This window comes from Lipotes vexillifer, unplaced genomic scaffold (assembly GCF_000442215.2).
Source record: "Lipotes vexillifer unplaced genomic scaffold, Lipotes_vexillifer_v1.1 scaffold822, whole genome shotgun sequence".
Lineage (NCBI taxonomy): Eukaryota > Metazoa > Chordata > Mammalia > Artiodactyla > Lipotidae > Lipotes > Lipotes vexillifer.
Window position 1 is genome coordinate 3197288 of NW_006770496.1, and position 20353 is coordinate 3217640.

The window sequence follows — 20353 nt, forward strand, 5'->3', positions numbered from 1 at the left end:
AGTGTATGAATGAAAATTGTAGATATATGCTTAATTCTTTTATAATTTAGTCTATTGGTATTTTAAGCAGAGCCCTGGGACTTCTTTTGAAGAATCCCTATTCTTTGCCCAGTCCCTAAGAGTTCAAGATTTACAGTTCCCAAACTTTACCATGCTTATCTTTGTAATGCTTTTCTGTAGGGTGAAAACATTTTTTAATGCTAAAGTAATAATTTACGTTTCTTTTTTCTTGCAGCTGCCTTTGCAGCAGTGTTGCACTGGTAAGATTGTTTTTCTCCTATGGTATATTTTATGCAGATGTTTATTTCTCATATATATATGAGAAACTGTTTCTCATATATATATGAATAATTTCAGTTTGAGGATAAATGTATATTATTACATGCAGCACACTAGTCTGAAAATGTAGTTTAATTGATAAATCAGAGCCAGAATAATACAATTTTTTAATAAAAAAGACCTATTATTAAAGAGGTTATATTTGAGACTCTCCTTCCCTTAACATTAATATAGTGTTCATGTTGAGAGGAAGATTCATTCTTTTAATTTTCTGGATAGAAAGAAATATGAATTTCATAAATCAGACATTTCTGAAATGGTAAGCCAATGACATTTATAGTTTAATCTATAATTTTATTTTACTTGGCTTAAAACGTCATTATTCTGGTTCATTCTAATTTTAAAATCTAATTTGAATTAGCTTTTAAAATTCTTATAGAGAGAAAGTTTAGTAGAAATGTAAGATATACTGAGTGGAAAAACAGATATGCATACCATTGTGTTTGAGTTTTATCACAAAATGAGTTGCAAATATATAGATTATTTTTTTTTTTTACTTTTAGAGTTTCTTTTAAAATTATACTTAGTATAAGTTTCAGCACTGTTGCTTTATTACTCTTTTGTTTTACAGGAGCCATATCACACACCTCTTTGAAAATGATCGTCATTTTTCTCACCTCTCAACATTGGAAAGGGAGATGGCTTTTCGCACTGAAATGGTTAGTTTTCATGTAATATTTTATTATAGTAGTTTAGTTATCTAAACATTTTAAGCTTTTCATCCTGGAAGTTTTCAAAGATGTTCCAAAGTAGGAAGAGGAGACAACTCCCCCTACCCATTCTCCCAGCTTCAACAACTGAGGACACATACCCATTTTTTTTTTTTTTTTAACATCTTTATTGGGGTATAATTGCTTTACAATGGTGTGTTAGTTTCTGCTTTATAACAGAGTGAGTCAGTTATACATATATATATGTTCCCATATCTCTTCCCTCTTTGTCTCCCTCCCTCCCACCCTCCCTATCCCACCCCTCCAGACAGCCACAAAGAACAGAGCCGGTTTCCCTGTGCCATGCGGCTGCTTCCCACTGGCTATCTACCTTACGTTTGTTAGTATATATATGTCCATGTCTCTCTCTCGCCCTAACACACCTCACCCTTCCCCCTCCCCATATCCTCAAGTCTGTTCTCCAGTAGGTCTCTGTCTTTATTCCTGTTTTACCCCTAGGTTCTTCATAACATTTTTTTTTTCTTAAATTCCATATATATGTGTTAGCATACGGTATTTGTCCTTCTCTTTCTGACTTACTTCACTCTGTATGACAGACTCTAGATCTATCCACCTCATTACAAATAGCTCAATTTCGTTTCTTTTTATGGCTGAGTAATATTCCATTGTATATATGTGCCACATCTTCTTTATCCATTCATCCGACGACGGGCACTTAGGTTGTTTCCATCTCCGGGCTATTGTAAATAGAGCTGCAATGAACATTTTGGTACATGACTCTTTCTGAATTCTGGTTTCCTCAGGGTATATACCTAGTAGTGGGATTGCTGGGTCATATGGTAGTTCTATTTGTAGTTTTTTAAGGAACCTCCATACTGTTCTCCATAGTGGCTGAACCAATTCACATTCCCACCAGCAGTGCAAGAGTGTTCCCTTTTCTCCACACCCTCTCCAGCATTTATTGTTTCTAGATTTTTTGATGATGGCCATTCTGACTGGTGTGAGATGATATCTCATTGTAGTTTTGATTTGCATTTCTCTAATGATTAATGATGTTGAGCATTCTTTCATGTGTTTGTTGGCAGTCTGTATATCTTCTTTGGAGAAATGTCTATTTAGGTCTTCTGCCCATTTTTGGATTGGGTTGTTTATTTTTTTGTTATTGAGCTGCATGAGCTGCCTGTAAATTTTAGAGATTAATCCTTTGTCAGTTGATTCATTTGCAAATATTTTCTCCCATTCTGAGGGCTGTCTTTTGGTCTTGTTTATGGTTTCCTTTGCTGTGCAAAAGCTTTGAAGTTTCATTAGGTCCCATTTGTTTATTTTTGTTTTTATCTCCATTACTCTAGGAGATGGGTCAAGAAGGATCTTGCTGTGATTTATGTCATAGAGTGTTCTGCCTATGTTTTCCTCTAAGAGTTTGATAGTTTCTGGCCTTACATTTAGGTCTTTAATCCATTTTGAGCTTATTTTTGTGTATGGTGTTAGGGAGTGATCTAATCTCATACTTTTACATGTACCTATCCAATTTTCCCAGCACCACTTATTGAAGAGGCTGTCCTTTCTCCACTGTATATTCCTGCCACCTTTATCAAAGATAAGGTGACCATATGTGCATGGGTTTATCTCTGGGCTTTCTATCCTATTCCATTGATCTATCTTTCTGTTTTTGTGCCAGTACCATACTGGCACAAAATTACTGATTACTGATCAGTACTGATTACTGATTACTATAGCTTTGTAGTATAGTCTGAAGTCAGGCAGCCTGATTCCTCCAGCTCCATTTTTTGTTCTCAAGATTGCTTTGGCTATTCGGGGTCTTTTGTGTTTCCATACAAATTGTGAAATTTTTTGTTCTAGTTCTGTGAAAAATGCCATTGGTAGTTTGATAGGGATTGCATTGAATCTATAGATTGCTTTGGGGAGTAGAGTCATTTTCACAATGTTGATTCTTCCAATCCAAGAACATGGTATATCTCTCCATCTGTTTGTATCATCTTTAATTTCTTTCATCAGTGTCTTATAATTTTCTGCATACAGGTCTTTTGTCTCCTTAGGTAGGTTTATTCCTAGATATTTTATTCTTTTTGTTGCAATGGTAAATGGGAGTGTTTTCTTGATTTCACTTTCAGATTTTTCATCGTTAGTATATAGGAATGCCAGAGATTTCTGTGCATTAATTTTGTATCCTGCTACTTTACCAAATTCATTGATTAGCTCTAGTAGTTTTCTGGTAGCATCTTTAGGATTCTCTATGTATAGTATCATGTCATCTGCAAACAGTGACAGCTTTACTTCTTCTTTTCCGATTTGGATTCCTTTTATTTCCTTTTCTTCTCTGATTGCTGTGGCTAAAACTTCCAAAACTATGTTGAATAAGAGTGGTGAGAGTGGGCAACCTTGTCTTGTTCCTGACCTTAGTGGAAATGCTTTCAGTTTTTCGCCATTGAGGATGATGTTGGCTGTGGGCTTGTCATATACGGCCTTTATTATATTGAGGAAAGTTCCCTCTACACCTACTTTCTGCAGGGTTTTTATCATAAATGGGTGTTGAATTTTGTCAAAAGCTTTCTCTGCATCTATTGAGATGATCATATGGTTTTTCTCCTTCAATTTGTTAATATGGTTAATCACATTGATAGATTTGCGTATATTGAAGAATCCTTGCATTCCTGGAATAAACCCCACTTGATCATGGTGTATGATCCTTTTAATGTGCTGTTGGATTCTGTTTGCTAGTATTTTGTTGAGGATTTTTGCATCTATGTTCATCAGTGATATTGGCCTGTAGTTTTCTTTCTTTGTGACATCCTTGTCTGGTTTTGGTATCAAGGTGATGGTGGCCTCGTAGAATGAGTTTGGGAGTGTTCCTCCCTCTGCTATATTTTGGAAGAGTTTGAGAAGAATAGGTGTTAGCTCTTCTCTAAATGTTTGATAGAATTCGCCTGTGAAGCCATCTGGTCCTGGGCTTTTGTTTGTTGGAAGATTTTTAATCACAGTTTCAATTTCAGTGTTTGTGATTGGTCTGTTCATATTTTCTATTTCTTCCTGATTCAGTCTTGGCAGTTTGTGCATTTCTAAGAATTTGTCCATTTCTTCCAGATTGTCCATTTTATTGGCATAGAGTTGCTTGTAGTAATCCCTCATGATTTTTTGTATTTCTGCAGTGTCAGTTGTTACTTCTCCTTTTTCATTTCTGATTCTATTGATTTGAGTCTTCTCCCTTATTTTCTTGATGAGTCTGGCTAATGGTTTATCAATTTTGTTAATCTTCTCAAAGAACCAGCTTTTAGTTTTATTGATCTTTGCTATTGTTTCCTTCATTTCTTTTTCATTTATTTCTGATCTGATTTTTATGATTTCTTTCCTTCTGCTAACTCTGGGGTTTTTTTGTTCTTCTTTCTCTAATTGCTTGAGGTGCAAGGTTAGGTTGTTTATTCGAGATGTTTCCTGCTTCTTAAGGTGGGCTTGTATTGCTATAAACTTCCCTCTTAGAACTGCTTTTGCTGCATCCCATAGGTTTTGGGTCGTTGTATCTCCATTGTCATTTGTTTCTAGGTATTTTTTAATTTCCTCTTTGATTTCTTCAGTGATCACTTCGTTACTAAGTAGTGTATTGTTTAGCCTCCATGTGTTTGTATTTTTTACTGCTCTTTTCCTATAATTGATATCTAATCTCATGGCGTTGTGGTCGGAAAAGATACTTGATATAATTTCAATTTTCTTAAATTTACCAAGGCTTGATTTGTGACCCAAGATATGATCTATCCTGGAGAATGTTCCATGAGCACTTGAGAAAAATGTGTATTCTGTTGTTTTTGGATGGAGTGTCCTATAAATATCAATTAAGTCCATCCTGTTTAATGTATCATTTAAAGCTTGTGTTTCCTTATTTATTTTCATTTTGGATGATCTGTCCATTGGTGAAAGTGGGGTGTTGAAGTCCCCTACTATGAATGTGTTACTGTCGATTTCCCCTTTTATGGCTGCTAGTTTTTGCCTTATGTATTGAGGTGCTCCTATGTTGGGTGCATAAATATTTACAATTGTTATATCTTCTTCTTGGATCGATCCCTTAATCATTATGTAGTGTCCTTCTTTGTCTCTTCTGATAGTCCTTATTTTAAAGTCTATTTTGTCTGATATGAGAATTGCTACTCCAGCTTTCTTTTGGTTTCCATTTGCATGGAATATCTTTTTCCATCCCCTTACTTTCAGTCTGTATGTGTCTCTAGGTCTGAAGTGGGTCTCTTGTAGACAGCATATATATGGGTCTTGTTTTTGTATCCATTCAGCCAATCTGTGTCTTTTGGTGGGAGCATTTAGTCCATTTACATTTAAGGTAATTATCGATATGTATGTTCCTATTCCCATTTTCTAAATTGTTTTGGGTTCGTTATTATAGGACTTTTCCTTCTCTTGTGTTTTTGTCTAGAGAAGTTCCTTTAGCATTTGTTGTAAAGCTGGTTTGGTGGTGCTGAACTCTCTCAGCTTTTGCTTGTCTGTAAAGGTTTTAATTTCTCCATCAAATCTGAATGAGATCCTTGCTGGGTAGAGTAATCTTGGTTGCAGGTTTTTCTCCTTCATCACTTTCAGTATGTCCTGCCACTCCCTTCTGGCTTGTAGAGTTTCTGCTGAGAGATCAGCTGTTAACCTTATGGGGATTCCCTTGTGTGTTATTTGTTGTTTTTCCCTTGCTGCTTTTAATATGCTTTCTTTGTATTTAGTTTTTGACAGTTTGATTAATATGTGTCTTGGCGTATTTCTCCTTGAATTTATCCTGTATGGGACTCTCTGTGCTTCCTGGACTTGATTAACGATTTCCTTTCCCATATTAGGGAAGTTTTCAACTATAATCTCTTCAAATATTTTCTCAGTCCCTTTCTTTTTCTCTTCTTCTTCTGGAACCCCTATAATTCGAATGTTGGTGCGTTTAATGTTGTCCCAGAGGTCTCTGAGACTGTCCTCAGTTCTTTTCATTCTTTTTTCTTTATTCTGCTCTGCAGTAGTTATTTCCACTATTTTATCTTCCAGGTCACTTATCCGTTCTTCTGCCTCATTTATTCTGCTATTGATCCCATCTAGAGTATTTTTCATTTCATTTATTGTGTTGTTCATCATTGTCTGTTTCATCTTTATTTCTTCTAGGTCCTTGTTAACTGCTTCTTGCATTTTGTCCATTCTATTTCCAAGATTTTGGATCATCTTTACTATCATTATTCTGAACTCTTTTTCAGGTAGACTGCCTATTTCCTCTTCATTTGTTAGGTCTGGTGGGTTTTTATCCTGCTCCTTCATCTGCTGTGTGTTTTTCTGTCTTCTCATTTTGCTTATCTTACTGTGATTGGGTTCACCTTTTTGCAGGCTGCAAGTTCGTAGCTCCCGTTGTTTTTGATGTCTGTCTCCAGTGGCTAAGGTTGGTTCAGTGCGTTGTGTAGGCTTCCTGGTGGAGGGGACTAGTGGCTGTGTTGTGGTGTATGAGGCTAGATCTTGTCTCTCTAGTGGGCAGGTCCACGTCTGGTGGTGTGTTTTGGGGTGTCTGTGGACTTATTATGATTTTAGGCAGCCTCTCTGCTAGTGGGTGGGGTTGTGTTCCTGTTTTGCTATATGGTTGGCATAGGTTGTCCAGCACTGTAGCTTGCTGGTCGTTGAGCGAAGCTGGGTGCTGGTGTTGAGATGGAGATCTCTGGGAGATTTTCGCCGTTTGATATTATGTGGGGCTGGGAGGTCTCTTCTTGACGAGTGTTCTGAAGTTGGCTCTCCCACCTCAGAGGCAGAGTCCTGACTCCTGGCTGGAGCAGCAAGAGCCTTTCATCCACTCGGCTCAGAATAAAAGGGAGAGAAAGTAGAGAGAATTAGTATAAGTAGGAGGAAATAGGAAAGAAAGAAAGAAAGAAAGAAAGAGAGGAGGGAAGGAAGGAAGGAGGGAAGGAAGAAAGAAAGAAAGAAGAAAAGAAAGGAAGAAGGCAAGAAGGAAAGAAAGGAGGGAGGGAGGGAGGAGGGAAGGAAGGAAGGAATGAGGGAAGGAAGGAAAAAATACAGAAAGAAAGAAGATACAGTAAAATAAAATAAAGTATAATAAAGTTATTGAATTAAAAAAATAATTATTTAGAGGAAAAAAAAAAGGGAAGGATAGAACCTTAGGACAAATGGTGGAAGCAAAGTTATAGAGACAAAATATTCAACGGTGGAATGAGGCATCCGTGACGCCATATAATTTATCATCCAAACCAAGACACTTCTTTCTTTTTGTTTTCTTTTCCTTTGTGCTTCGTCTAATTTTCCTTGCTCATAGGGGACCCAGAGCAGAGGCCTTGCCTCTGGCCCTCCTAGTACAAAACAGCCGCGGGGGACACTGCACCTCCGACACATACCCATTTTTCTGTCATCTACATCTTCACACACCCATCTCTTTTTAAAGGAAACCTCAGATATCGTTTCATCTGTAAATATTTTTCATATGTGTCTCAAAAGAAAGGACTTTTTTTTTATTAACTATAGTGTCATTGTCATAGTTGAAAATAATGAACAGCAATTACTTAATATCATCAAAGATCAACCTGTGTTTAAATGACCTGGGTGAATGGGCATTTAATAACCATAATTCCTCTGTAGAGAAGAACTTTCCCACGATACTTATTTGGTTTGTTTCTCTGAGGTGCACTTCACAGGAAAGACAGGAAAATGCTTGATTCTTGCTTTTTATTACAACTTTTCCGAAAAATGAGTTGGTTCCCTAGCGTCTCCTAGTGGCGACCAATGGAGTTCTGTTGGTACTCCTTTTGGAATACCATTATGGCCTGATAGATTTTAACATATTTTTTAAACTTACCTGTCTTTAGCTGGTGAGAGCCCTTGCAGTTCTCTCTGTCTCCTTGACATGACCTCACTAGTATTCTGTAGCTTCCTTACTTGCTGGTACTACAAGACATTTCCTCTCCAGACCTGGAATCATCCAGTTTTCCAAGGAGGCCTGATTCCTTTCAGTAGCACATGGTATTTAGAGACCACAATTTTGGTTCTAGAGGTGCTCACTGATAATATTTTATATTAGATTGGCCATTGTGTCTAGGCCTTTTTAGTAAACAGAATTAGGAAACAGTTTTTTAAAAGGAGAAAATAAATTATTGATTTATATTTCTAAATTCAAATTTAGTTTTAGGTGGTTTTTACTTTTTTGATATTAAATTTGTATCTTTTCTGTTAGCTTGAGAATCTTGGTTTCAAATTACTTATACTTGAGGAATAAAAGTATCCAAGATATTATTAAAAATGATTACTGAAAATAATTTAAAACTTTCTTACAGCTCTTTTTGACTTTAGGATATATTCCATTAGGGGTGTACAGTAAAATTACTTTTGATATGTCTTAAAGTTGTTTGAAATCCTCTCCCAACTAGATAAATAATTAATTCTTCTTTTTTTTTTTTTTTTTTTTTTTTTTTTTTTTTTTTCCCATTTACGCATGTAAAATTTTTTGTTTTTAAATTTTAATTATATAAGCTATTTACATGGTTCCAAAATCAAACCTGCAAGGTAGGTTGTAGTTTCCTGGGGCTCTCATAACAAAGTACAGTAAACTAGGTGCCTTAAAAGAGCAGAAGTTTATTCTCTCACGGTTCTGGAGGCTAGAAGTCTGAAATCAAGGTGCTGGCTGTCCCATGTTCTCTCCGAGACTCCTTCCTAGCTTCTCATGGTTCTGGCAATCCTTGGCTTGCACTGGAGGTACAATCACTCCAATCTCTGCCTCTGTCTTCATGCAGCATTTTCCCTTATGCCTCTGTGTTTAAATTTCCCTGCTGTTATAAGGATACCAGTTATTTTACATTTGGAGTCCACCTAATCCAGTATTACCTCACTTTATTTTGATTACATTTGCAAGGAACCTATTCCACATAGGTCACATTCACAGGTTTTAGTGGACATGAAATATTGGGGGACATTATTCAACCTAGTGCAGTAGGAAGTATTTAAAACAACAGTGATATGAGAGCTAAATACCATGGTATCAAGAACCATTCTTTTCCTTTTCTGGGTAGGCAAATCACTTTGATATTTATAAACCTTAACGTGAGTTTGGAGTTTGATAGCTAATGGTACTGGCTACCAGGGGAGCTCTAGACAAAACTGTATAGCAGATGGAATTGGTTCATCTGTTTTGCCCTATGCTGCCACTTCTGCTCCCTCATAAGGCTTCTAGTACTTGCTTGTTTTTTGTCCCATGTAGTATTCCAACCTTGATATCTTTCCTAATTAGCATGTCAAAGTAAAAAATTATTTTCCTCAAAATGGGAGTACTACCACTGTCCCACTCTTCCACCCTCAGAGCCCTGATCCTGCAGGGTACTTACCTTATGCTGAGCTGAGAAGAAGGAAAATAGTCTGTAAAACTAGCTGGCATCTGAATGTAACTTACATGTAATACATCAGTGTGTAGCCTTCCTAATATATTTGTATTTTTACCTATAACTCTGGAGGAAAGGTGGCTGATAGTACCATTTTGAGGATTCAAATAAGCATTTAGGGGGAAACGTTTTTGGCTGAGGATGATTGCTTTGGTTCATGGTAAACTTAGGTTCCATAGTAAACCACTCACTCATCCTGTTCATAAGATAGCCTTTACTAACACTTCAATTAGTATGGGTTATAGGGGTTTCTTAAATGAAGTGTGCTGAGTTACATTACTTTTTATTATTTATTTTTATTTTTATTTTTTTGCGGTACGTGGGCCTCTCACTGCTGTGGCCTCTCCCGTTGCGGAGCACAGGCTCTGGACGCGCAGGCTCAGCGGCCATGGCTCACGGGCCCAGCCGCTCCGCGGCATGTGGGATCTTCCCGGACCGGGGCACGAACCCGTGTCCTCTGCATCGGCAGGCGGACTCTCAACCACTGCGCCACCAGGGAAGCCCTATATTACTTTTTAAATGTTGAAACTATTTTTGAAGCTATTTTGAGATCAATTGTTTCAATTAAGACAAGGTTATACTAAGATATGTAAGTTTTTTGCAACCTGAGCATTTATTACTGATCAGAAACCTGTGAAATTAATTGTAGCTGTTACTTTCTTGATTGCTTTATTTTTCAAAAGCAGTATATTTAAGGGTTTTTTTTAAGCTAATAAGAGGCATAGTGATTATGTACTTTTAATCATAACATGTGCTTATTTCAGGGACTATATTATTCCTACTTTAAGACTATTGTGGAAGCACCCTCATTTTTGGATGGAGTATGGATGATTATGAATGATAAGCTAACTGAATATCCCCTTGTTATTAATACATTAAAAAGGTTCAATCTTTACCCTGAGGTAAGATACTTTTTCAATTGTGATTTTTTCTTTTTACTTTTTAAAGTATTACTTATATTAGATGCTGATTCTAAATCTAAGATGTAATTCAGTATATTAAATTTTATCTTTTTTTAAAGAAAATGTGTATCTTTTCTTGGAAAGGAATATGGGGGAAAGATCATTATTAATTTTGGGGGTCTTTAACTGATTTTATGGGAATGATTAGTATGATTGCATGGTTTACAAAGTATGAAAACTGTCTAGATTTGGTATGTTTATAGGGATTACAGCAGAGGAGCGCCATTACTTGTACATGTCATTTGCCAAATAATGTTTCTTCCTTATCTGGGCTTCTTCATTTAATTGAATGCACTTTTCCCCTGTGGGAGTGGAAGAAAGGACCTGAGATAGGAAGGCAGTGATATCAGTAACCTTTGGCCTCTCCTTCACCATCCCTCCTTCATTTGATGCATCCCTGAGCATTCTCCAGGACCAACCTGAGATGTAACTTCCTCAGTGACTCCTCCTTGAGGTTCTCCTGTTAAGCGCACGTCCCCTGGTCTCCCTCTTCTTAGCATGCTGATGCTTCTAGAAGGCATGCTGCCTGATGCCAGGGCCATGGTCTCTGTGGGATCTCAAGTCTGGGCTCAGTACCAGCACGAAGCAGGGCTTTTGGTCATTTCCCATTGAGTGAGTGGAGTCCAACTTCCAGATCAACTGAGTTAGCCTGATTGATTAGTAAGGCAATAGAGATAGAGGAGATAGAGACAAATAAATAATCACCAAAGTACTTATTGAGTACTTTCTATAACCGTGTACACATTTACTTTTACAGCAAGGGGATCACACAACACATAACATTTTTTATAAGTACTTTTTGTCTTTTAAGAATATATATATATATTTTTTGCGGTACACAGGCCTCTCACTGTTGTGGCCTTTCCCGTTGCAGAGCACAGGCTCTCGACGCGCAGGCTCAGCGGCCATGGCCCACGGGCCCAGCCACTCTGCAGCATGTGGGATCTTCCCGGACCGGGGCATGAACCCGTGTCCCCTGCATTGGCAGGCGGACTCTCAACCACTGTGCCACCAGGGAAGACCTGTCTTTTAAGAATATTTAAAACCATCTTCCTAAGTCATCTTTTCTTCAACAGCATCATGTTTTATGGCTGTATATACAATCTGCCATTGTTTATTTAGCCCATCTTTTATGAAAACTTTGGTTGTTTTCAACTTTTAAAAGATCTAAAGCTGCAATAAGCATCCTTGAAGCGAAATCTTTACATACATTCTTATGTTTTTTTAAACTATAAATATGTTGATGTGAAACTATTTAGTTCAACAGAATATATGCTTTAATGATTTTGGTACATGTTGCCAAAATGCTTTCTAGATAGGTTATATTCCCACTAGCAGTTTTTCTGAAAATGCTTGTTTCCCTGCGTCCTTGCTAATTTAATAGGCTGAAAAAAGTTAAGATCACATGAAGTATTTTGTTCATTGCGGTATATATGTGTGTGTATGTATATTTTATTCAATGCTATATCTTAAAATGCATTTTCACTTTTAAAAATAATTGCTTATTCATGCCCTTTGTCTATATTTTTATTGATATTTTATAAGAGCTCATTTATTATATGCAGGATGTTAATACTATGCTATATGATAAGATATTTTCTCCAGCTTTTTGTTGCCTTTTAGTTTTGTACAGTATGATGAGAATGTATTTTTTCTGTTCAGAGATATCGATGAAGCTTTTAGATTTATGGTTTTTATTCATTCATATGTAAAAAATCTTCATTCTTAATTGTTATAATTGCGTTTTTGAGATTTACATTTTTAATTTATCTGGAATTCGTCTGGATGCTCAGTGTTGGGGTAGGGATCTAACGTTATATTTTTTCAAAGTGGTCTTCTGTGTAACCTAACACTTGGATGAGTGGTCTGTCTCCTCCCTGCTTCTTTATTATATCCCAAATTATTATACATATATGCGTGCATCTGCTTTTGGACTTTGTGTTCAGTGTTACCTTAGGTTGAGGTCCTGGGAAAGAGGAGATGTGCACACAGGAAGTGTGTAGGGGAAAGCCCTTGGGGGCAACATCTGAAGGGGGATGAAGGAAGTAGGAGGAGGAGCGCTGAGCTGTGATGCAGTCACAGCAAAGGCCTCAGCCAATCCCCTGGGAAGCTCTGGAACTGAGGTGACCCTGCAGAGTTGTCCTACCTGAGGCAAGGGCCCCTGGCCTTTATACCTCCCCCTGTTAAGTAGTTAGACATTGGATGCAGTTGCCCTGGGGAGGGGGTATGATCTTCAGTGAATTTACTCTCTTCAGCAGAGGGTAGCTCCCAGAGAGGGACTCAGCTGGGAGCTGTCGGCCACCAACCCTCCCAGCTGCTAGGGGAATGAGTGCCTCAGCCTTGAAGGGGGATCTGGGTGGCACTCCACTGTCTCCACCATGGTTACTTTGATCTGTCTGGCTGTTCTTGTGCCAGCATCACACTATTTAATTATGTAAGTAACAAATTTTGTTATCTGTTAGGACATTTTCTTCAGTTATCTCCTTTTTGTCATTTTTCCATATAATGCATCTCAGTAGACCCTTGGGATTTTGCTTAGCATTGTGTTATGTTTATGAATTAATTTGAGGAAGAATTCACATCTTGAAAAATTAGATCTATTCAGGAAGACAGAGTATCTTTCTGTTTGTTCAACTCTTCCTTTAGGTCCCTTAGTTGAGTTTTATAGCTTTTGAAAATTACAGATTTGCATATTTCTTGTTATATTTTATTCTTACCCATGAGAGGCCATGCACTGGTGAAGATTGACCAGTGAAGGATCTACACAGGGGATTGTGAAGGTCCTTTTACTAGATTTAAAGGGACCCAAGTGGATGGTACAGGAAGGGAAAGTTTGATAATTATCAGAATATCTCAAAAATATTCTAGTAAGGAAACTGTTGAGGATAATATTGTTTTCTTATGGTGTCTCTCTTTTTTTAAAAAAAATTAGGTAGTCTTAGCCAGCTGGTACAGGATTTATATCAAAATAATGGACTTGATTGGTATCCAGACCAAGATATGTTGGACAGTTACCAGAGGAGAAGGACTCAGCCCTATTGAAAGCTGTGAAGGCAAGTTTCTATGATATTGTCCAGTTGTCTGTTGCAGCATAATAAATTTCCTGCAAACTTAGTGGTGTACAGCTTCTGAAAGTAGGGAATTTGGGCAGGGTATAGGATGGTTGGTTGGTTTCCACTATGTCAGAGGACTCTGCTGAACTCACATGGCTGGGAAGACTGGAATTAACTTGGGGCTGCTTCCCTTAGAGCCAGAATGTAAGTACCTGCATAGTACCTGTACCTGCAAGGCTGGGCCCAACTGAGACTCAACTGTGACACCTACATGTGCCCTCTTCATGTAACTGGGGCTTTTGTGTAGCACAGTACCTCAGGATAGTTAGGCTTTTCATGTGGTAGCTCAGGGCTCTAAGTTGGATACTGCATGGTGTCTTCTATATGGCTTCTGCCATGGTCTATTGAAGCAGTCACAAGCCCAGCCAGACTCAGAAGCAGGGGCATAGACCCCATACCTCTACAGGAGGAATGTCCATGAATTTTCAGCCCTGTTTTGAAACCACAGTAGCTACTACCCTGCTCTCATCTATGTCCCACACTAGTGTCATGTGTTCATATGGGAACCAAGGCAACCATTTAATATATATGGCAACCATTTTCAAAATAAGCACATTTTAATGTAAATTGCCAGACACATAATTTATAGTTAGAGCATATTTTTTTCTTTATTTTTAAAGGATTGGGAGATCCTGCTTGCTTTTATGTTGCTGTAATTTTTATTTTAAATGGACTAATGATGGCATTATTCTTCATATATGGCACATATTTAAGGTAAGACTATTCATTTTTAATGTGTTTATAATATATACTAGAATAGTAAGAAGAGTGAGATAATGATTGATTTATGGTTCAGTTTTATAACAGTGTCATTTCTAATATATCTATTTGTAGATACAAAATTATTTCCCATTTGAATGATTTTACCATTGGCATAGCTAGCCACATTTAAAATAATTTTTTCTTGTTGTTTTTTTTGTTTTGTTTTGTTTATTTGCGGTACGCGGGCCTCTCACTGTTGTGGCCTCTCCCATTGCGGGGCACAGGCTCCGGACGCGCAGGCTCAGGGGCCATGGCTCACGGGCCCAGCCGCTCCGCGGCATGTGGGATCTTCCTGGACCGAGGCACGAACCCGTGTCCCCTGCATCGGCAGGCGGACTCTCAACCACTGCGCCACCAGGGAAGCCCTAAAATAATTTTAAAGGTTTAAGTAGAGCAGGATGGGGATATTTGATAAATATTAAATATTCATAGGCATTTGTGCATAAGCAGTATATACTGTTTACATAAAATATAAAGGAAAGAACCACTCATTATCAAATGGTGTTAATGACTATTTTGCTGATGTTAAATAGAAATATATTCTATACAGATATTTAATATCTGACCTCATTTACTTCATAGTTGAGCAACATTTCTAAAACTAAAAGATAGACAGATTTTCTGAGTTTTGTATTTCTGTTTCTTCTTTTTTTTGACCATTCCTTACATTATTTGCTTGAACTATTTTACCTTCAGAGTATCTTTAGAATTTTCTTTTTTACTTCTTACTGATTCTTTGCGGTACAGAAGTATATTGTATGTATGTGATTTTCAGTTTGGGTTAATGAGTGTGAATCTGCTATTATCCTGTTATCTTCTTTGCTTTGGAAGTGTGGCATTCTTAGTTTAGTGCCCCAAAGAGTCTATTGCATCCTAGCTCAGTGTTTGAGTGTATAGCAGTTGCTTGATAAATATTCGTCAAATGAGGAAGCTATTAGAAGATCAACTTAAAATATATTTGCATAGAGATTTAAGATACTTAGAGCAAAGTCAGAAATATTAGCATCAAAGAAAGTTCTTTTAATCATGTAACTGGGGGAGACCGAAATGAAAACTCATGATTGAAAGATGATGTGAAAAATTTTGTTTTTGAAACAAGACACACAGAAATAACTTAACCAAAGTATCTGGTCATCAGGAGAGGAGGCTGACCTGAAGGAAAGCAAGGCCAGTGTGCCTTGTCTCATGAGAAGCCAAAGTTAGATGAGTTTGAGGGGATCTATTCATTTTGCTAAGTACTGCCCAGCTGTCTTATGGGTAGCTGTATTACATTTGGGAAATTAGATTATTAATTAGATTATTAATTAGATTAGCAATTTTAGAATTGCTAATCTATAGTTATGCTGTTTTTTAATTGAAAGAATTTCTAAACATTTATTAAAGTAAACATTCAGTATCATTTTCGTATAATGCTTGCTATAACAACTGTTTCAGAGGCTGAAGGCCCAATATCTGCCGCAGAGAATATGAGGTTCTAGTTTTGGTTGAGGGATTCTTGGTGGTTTGGGCCCTGGCCTGAGATTTTTTAGTCTGCAGACAGCAGTATGCTCCCTACATGTTCATTTGTTCAGTCAGCACATGAAGTGCATACCAAGTGGTCTCTTTTTGAGACTGCATGTTTGGGTTCTGAGAGCATGGTGGTGGGGTGAGGTGAGAGGTGGCAGTGGTGGTAGGCGTGTGTCAGTAGAAGATAGACAGCAAGGATAAAGTGCTTACAGTTCTGGAGGCAGGAGAAATTTGTTCTGTGTGGAGCAGTCGATTTAGCTCCGCCTTGGAGGGTCAGAGCATTTTGGATAGGTGGAGGAGAAAAGAATCCCAGGGACGAGCAAAGGTGGAAAATCTGGGATATGGACGGGTTACAAGCAGATCAGTTTTACTGGGACGCAGATGATTGAGGAGGCATTGTGGAAGATTAAGATTGGAGAAATGAGTTGGGCTGGTTGATGAATGACCTTAATGCCAGGCTGGTTTGAAACCGCTTCCAAAGCAAGTGAAGGAAATCAGAAATTTGACCAATAGAGGGACAGGATTCAAGCTGAGCTATGATCTCATGTGACCCTTGACACCCACCTGCCCCCAAAGTCAGCCAGTGACTACTTCAGCAGAGTCTGTCAAATTGCAGGGCTTTACCTATAGGGGATTTTAAAATCAACTTAGTGAGTTAGGCCCAGCAACTTTTTTACATGAAAAAGAACACAAATGTAAAAAATAAAGTATGCCATTATAAAATAGGTGTTATTTAGAGAAACTTCTGTTTGTTGCTTATTGTATATATGTGTGTAGATGTACATGTGCTGAGTTGTGGTGTAAAGTCTAATTTCTTATTGTAGTTTCAGGATAAAAAAAAAAAAAAACATCCATAGACCATTCACTGCTTAGGGTAGCAGGAGGGAGTGACTTTACCTTAAGAGGATTTGGGTCTTGCCAACTAGCTGTCTCTGGTTCTTCTCCCAGCTCTGAGGGCTGCATCCTGTTTCAGCTTCACCCACTTTACTGCTTTGTGCCCCAGCTGGCCCCTTTGATGTTGTCCGACTCTTGTACCAGGTGGTGGTTTACCCTCTGGAGCTGTGCTTGGATATAGAGACCCCACTAGTGTCACACATTTTCTTTTCCCTAAATAATGTCTTTAGTCCTGTCCAAACACATCCTAAACTCTAGGATCGTCCACCCATCCCCAAATGACACCCAGTTCTTGTGCATTGTGGAGTCACTTGTATTCTCTTGACTGTTGCACTGTACCCTGGGGGCCCAGGTGTGTAAATTATACTCCAGTAGTGACCCTGGTTTATAATATGTTGAATCAAGTCTTCTGTCACTTTTTCTCAGTTTTTTTCATTGCATTTTTAAGTGTTCTTGACATGAGTATTTTTAGAGGTGTCCAATTAGAGGTAGTTCTTAATGTTTTCTTCCTTGATTGTTAGGTTTGTCACCCTTCTAATTTTATAAAGTGGGATAAAGGTGCAGACTTCTTAACATGTAGGTTAAGAATAAAGAGGAGGATATCTTCAATTGAGTTTAGAATCTTTTTTATAAATTGTGTTTCTATTGAGAAATAAAAGTTGATATTTGTTTAGCAGATTAGAAATTTATAGGCAGATTGAGTACGACATTTTAAAATCCAGAAGTATATTTGTTTTTAAACTACACACACACACACACACACACACACACACACACACACACACACACACACACACACACACACACACACACACACACACACACACACACACACACACACACACACACACACACACGTTTTCTGAAGTCAAATAAGCCAGTTCATTTCACCGGAAATGGCAGTAGAAGGGAAAATAGAAAACATAGCCAAATGGTGAAATGGGGCTGGGCTGCCAACCTCTGACTTAAGGAGATGAAGTAAGATGTTTTTGCAAACACAACCTATTTCTGATGTACCTTCTTGTCTGGAATTCTCAGGATTTTGGTATTTCTTTAAAACACCTATTGTTGATTGTTTTCTAAAAGCTGTGTTGTGAAGACGTAGTTACAGTTATTTATTTCATAAGATACCCTGGTATTTCTCAGCCACAGACTGACAGTTTCTGGAGGCCAGTTTCTCAAGACCCCGCATGTGCAAGTCTCTATTCTGCAAGGGGGAGGGAACGTAGGAGAGTAGTTAGTAGGCTGTTACGAAAGTCCCCATTGCTTCTTTTGAGGGGAATTCAATACATTCCTGAGGAGTGGAATCTCTTATTGATAAATGCAAGCTTTTCTTGTGGGACCTGAAGGGCAGATATCATGCAAGTAATATTAATCCTTTCGTTCTTTGTTATTCAGTTTGATTTTAGTATTATTCTGGAGTGTGGGATGCTTCTTCACTAGTCCACTGTGCACTGTTAAGTAAGAGTAGATTGGATGGTATGTATAGCTATTAATATTTACCCTGAAGCAGTGGTGTGCTGGTAAATGTTTAACAGCCAACTCTCGGGAAAAAATATACATATACCTAAAATTTATTATAAATTTTATTGATATAAAAGATGTGTACAAATAATAACAGAGTTTCTAAACAGGATTTTTTAGTTCTTTTTTTTTGGAAATAGCTCACCAGAAATGCTCTGGTTAGCTCAAATAAAAGAAGGAGTGTGGTACTGGGATACAGAGGTCTTGTGGTATTAGGGACAGGAAACAAAGTATTTGGGCCTCATAAAAACTGAAAGTGGGAATTTGAAAGCCCTTTTAAGCAAGGAGGCCTGTCCTCTCCATATCAACTCTCTCTCCTTCCCTCCTACTCCACGTGTTTCCTGTCTCTGTTACTTCTCTTAGGGGTGTCTGTCTGGGCATGTGTGTGTCCCAGAAGTATGTGTATTTCCCCAGTTAGTAGGTTTCCTCCTTTTGCCTTGCTTTGAAATTCAAAGGAAGTCAAAACAAACTTTGTTTTTTGAGGGTGAGTATTTCTATTAGTGGAAAATTAATTTAGGACAGAATTAGTCCTGAAAGAGGGATGTCCATTTGAAGATGTGTTTGCGGACTCTCAACCACTGTGCCACCAGGGAAGCCCACGTAGTTATTCTTTATTTGTTATTCTTTATTTGTCACCATCCTTCAGTCTGTCTTTCTTGGTTCCTTCCCTTCTGCCAAGGAATATGTGCATCTCTTACCTTTCCCTCTCAAAGGACAAAATTGAAGCAAGATTTTTTAATTGGACTACCTATTGGGTATCCTTGTCACCCCCAATCTAATCTTTAAAACTCCTGTTCCTTTCTCTACTGCAGTCTGGTCTCACCAGTGGTGAGGATGTGGTCCCATCCACCTGCACCACCTGCCCCTTTTACAGTGATTACCTGGCAGCCAGCCAAGCCATTCTTTTGTTTGGTTTTAATCTAAGGATGGTAAAATAATGCATAAAACCACTCAAGGTTTTCACGGAGAAGTGCTGTGAACAGCCTATAGGGACTCTGTTCCTGTCTTTTTGTGCTTAATTTTCTCTTTAGTCTCTCACTGATTATGGCTGCCACCATCTTTAGAGTTTCTACACCTCTCATAAAAACTGTAGCTGAAGGATGGACAAAAATTCCTTTCCCACAATTCTTTTTTAAAAATTAATTAATTAATTAATTAATGGCTGCGTTGGGTCTTCGTTGCTGCAAGCGGGCTTTCTCTAGTTGTGGTGAGTGGGGGCTACTCTTTGTTGTGGTGCGCAGGCTTCTCATTGCGGTGGCTTCTCTTGTTGTGGAGCACGGGCTCTAGGCATGTGGGCTTCAGTAGTTGTGGCACGTGGGCTCAGTAGTTGTGGCTCATGGGCTTAGTTGCTCCTTGGCATGTGGGATCTTCCTGGACCAGGGCTCGAACCCATGTCCCCTGCATTGGCAGGTGGATTCTTAACCACTGTAGCACCAGGAAAGTCCCTCCCACAATTCTTAAGGCAAGAAATAGAGTAGAATCATTAAAGCACCTAAATTTGAGTATGATTATTAGATCTTGTAATAGAATCTTTGAGCCCTTTTCCATTCACTGTTCTACTGCAGGGTGCCCAGAAAATACCCCATTTTGGTTTTTAGGCTCTTTCAGCATGTAGCTCTCTGTTCTAGACCATCTGAGCAGATCTTCTTTAGAAATCATTGAGCATTGAGTAGAGTTGATGACTCTGAGTCCACTTATACAGTCTGGTAACTCTCCAGGCCCTGCTGCCTACTTGCACACTTGTTTGTTGTCCTCCATGGAAAATACTTTTACTGAACTTTACTTTTAGGATCTTAAAAGAAACAGCTATATGAAATTCCTTACTTTATGTTTCATGCATCTCTGTGATTTGAGTACATTACCTACTGTAGTACCCACTATCCTCTCTTAGGAAACTTTTTTATGTGTGAAATGTGTCCTACCTGTGGAATTGTATAAAATATTTACATATATTTTTAAACAATAGTAAAGTGAACACCTGTGTACTCATCACTCAAATTAAGAAATATCATTATTGGAAGCTTTCATTCACTTAAAATTCCTCCTTAATGCATTTTCTTCCCTTCTCCCAGGCCTCAGAGGAAATGGCATCCTAACTTTTGGTCTAAGTTTTTCCTTGCTTTTCTTTATAACTTTACCAGCTATGTATATATTCTTTTTTTTTTTTTTTTTTTTTT

At 38.0% G+C, this 20353-nt stretch overlaps 1 protein-coding gene across 1 annotated transcript in view; it reads left to right on the forward strand.

Annotated features, from left to right (window-relative positions):
- The first annotated feature begins 246 nt into the window (after nt 1-246).
- Nucleotides 247-20353, forward strand: part of DPY19L1 (dpy-19 like C-mannosyltransferase 1) — an 87515-nt gene continuing 67408 nt past the window's right edge. Inside the window, exons 1-5 of the mRNA XM_007446125.1 lie at nt 247-260; nt 911-998; nt 10180-10317; nt 13310-13430; nt 14111-14204. Of these exons, the coding sequence (XP_007446187.1) occupies nt 978-998; nt 10180-10317; nt 13310-13430; nt 14111-14204 (374 nt within the window). The 5' untranslated portion in view covers nt 247-260; nt 911-977. The remainder of the gene's footprint in view (nt 261-910; nt 999-10179; nt 10318-13309; nt 13431-14110; nt 14205-20353) is intronic.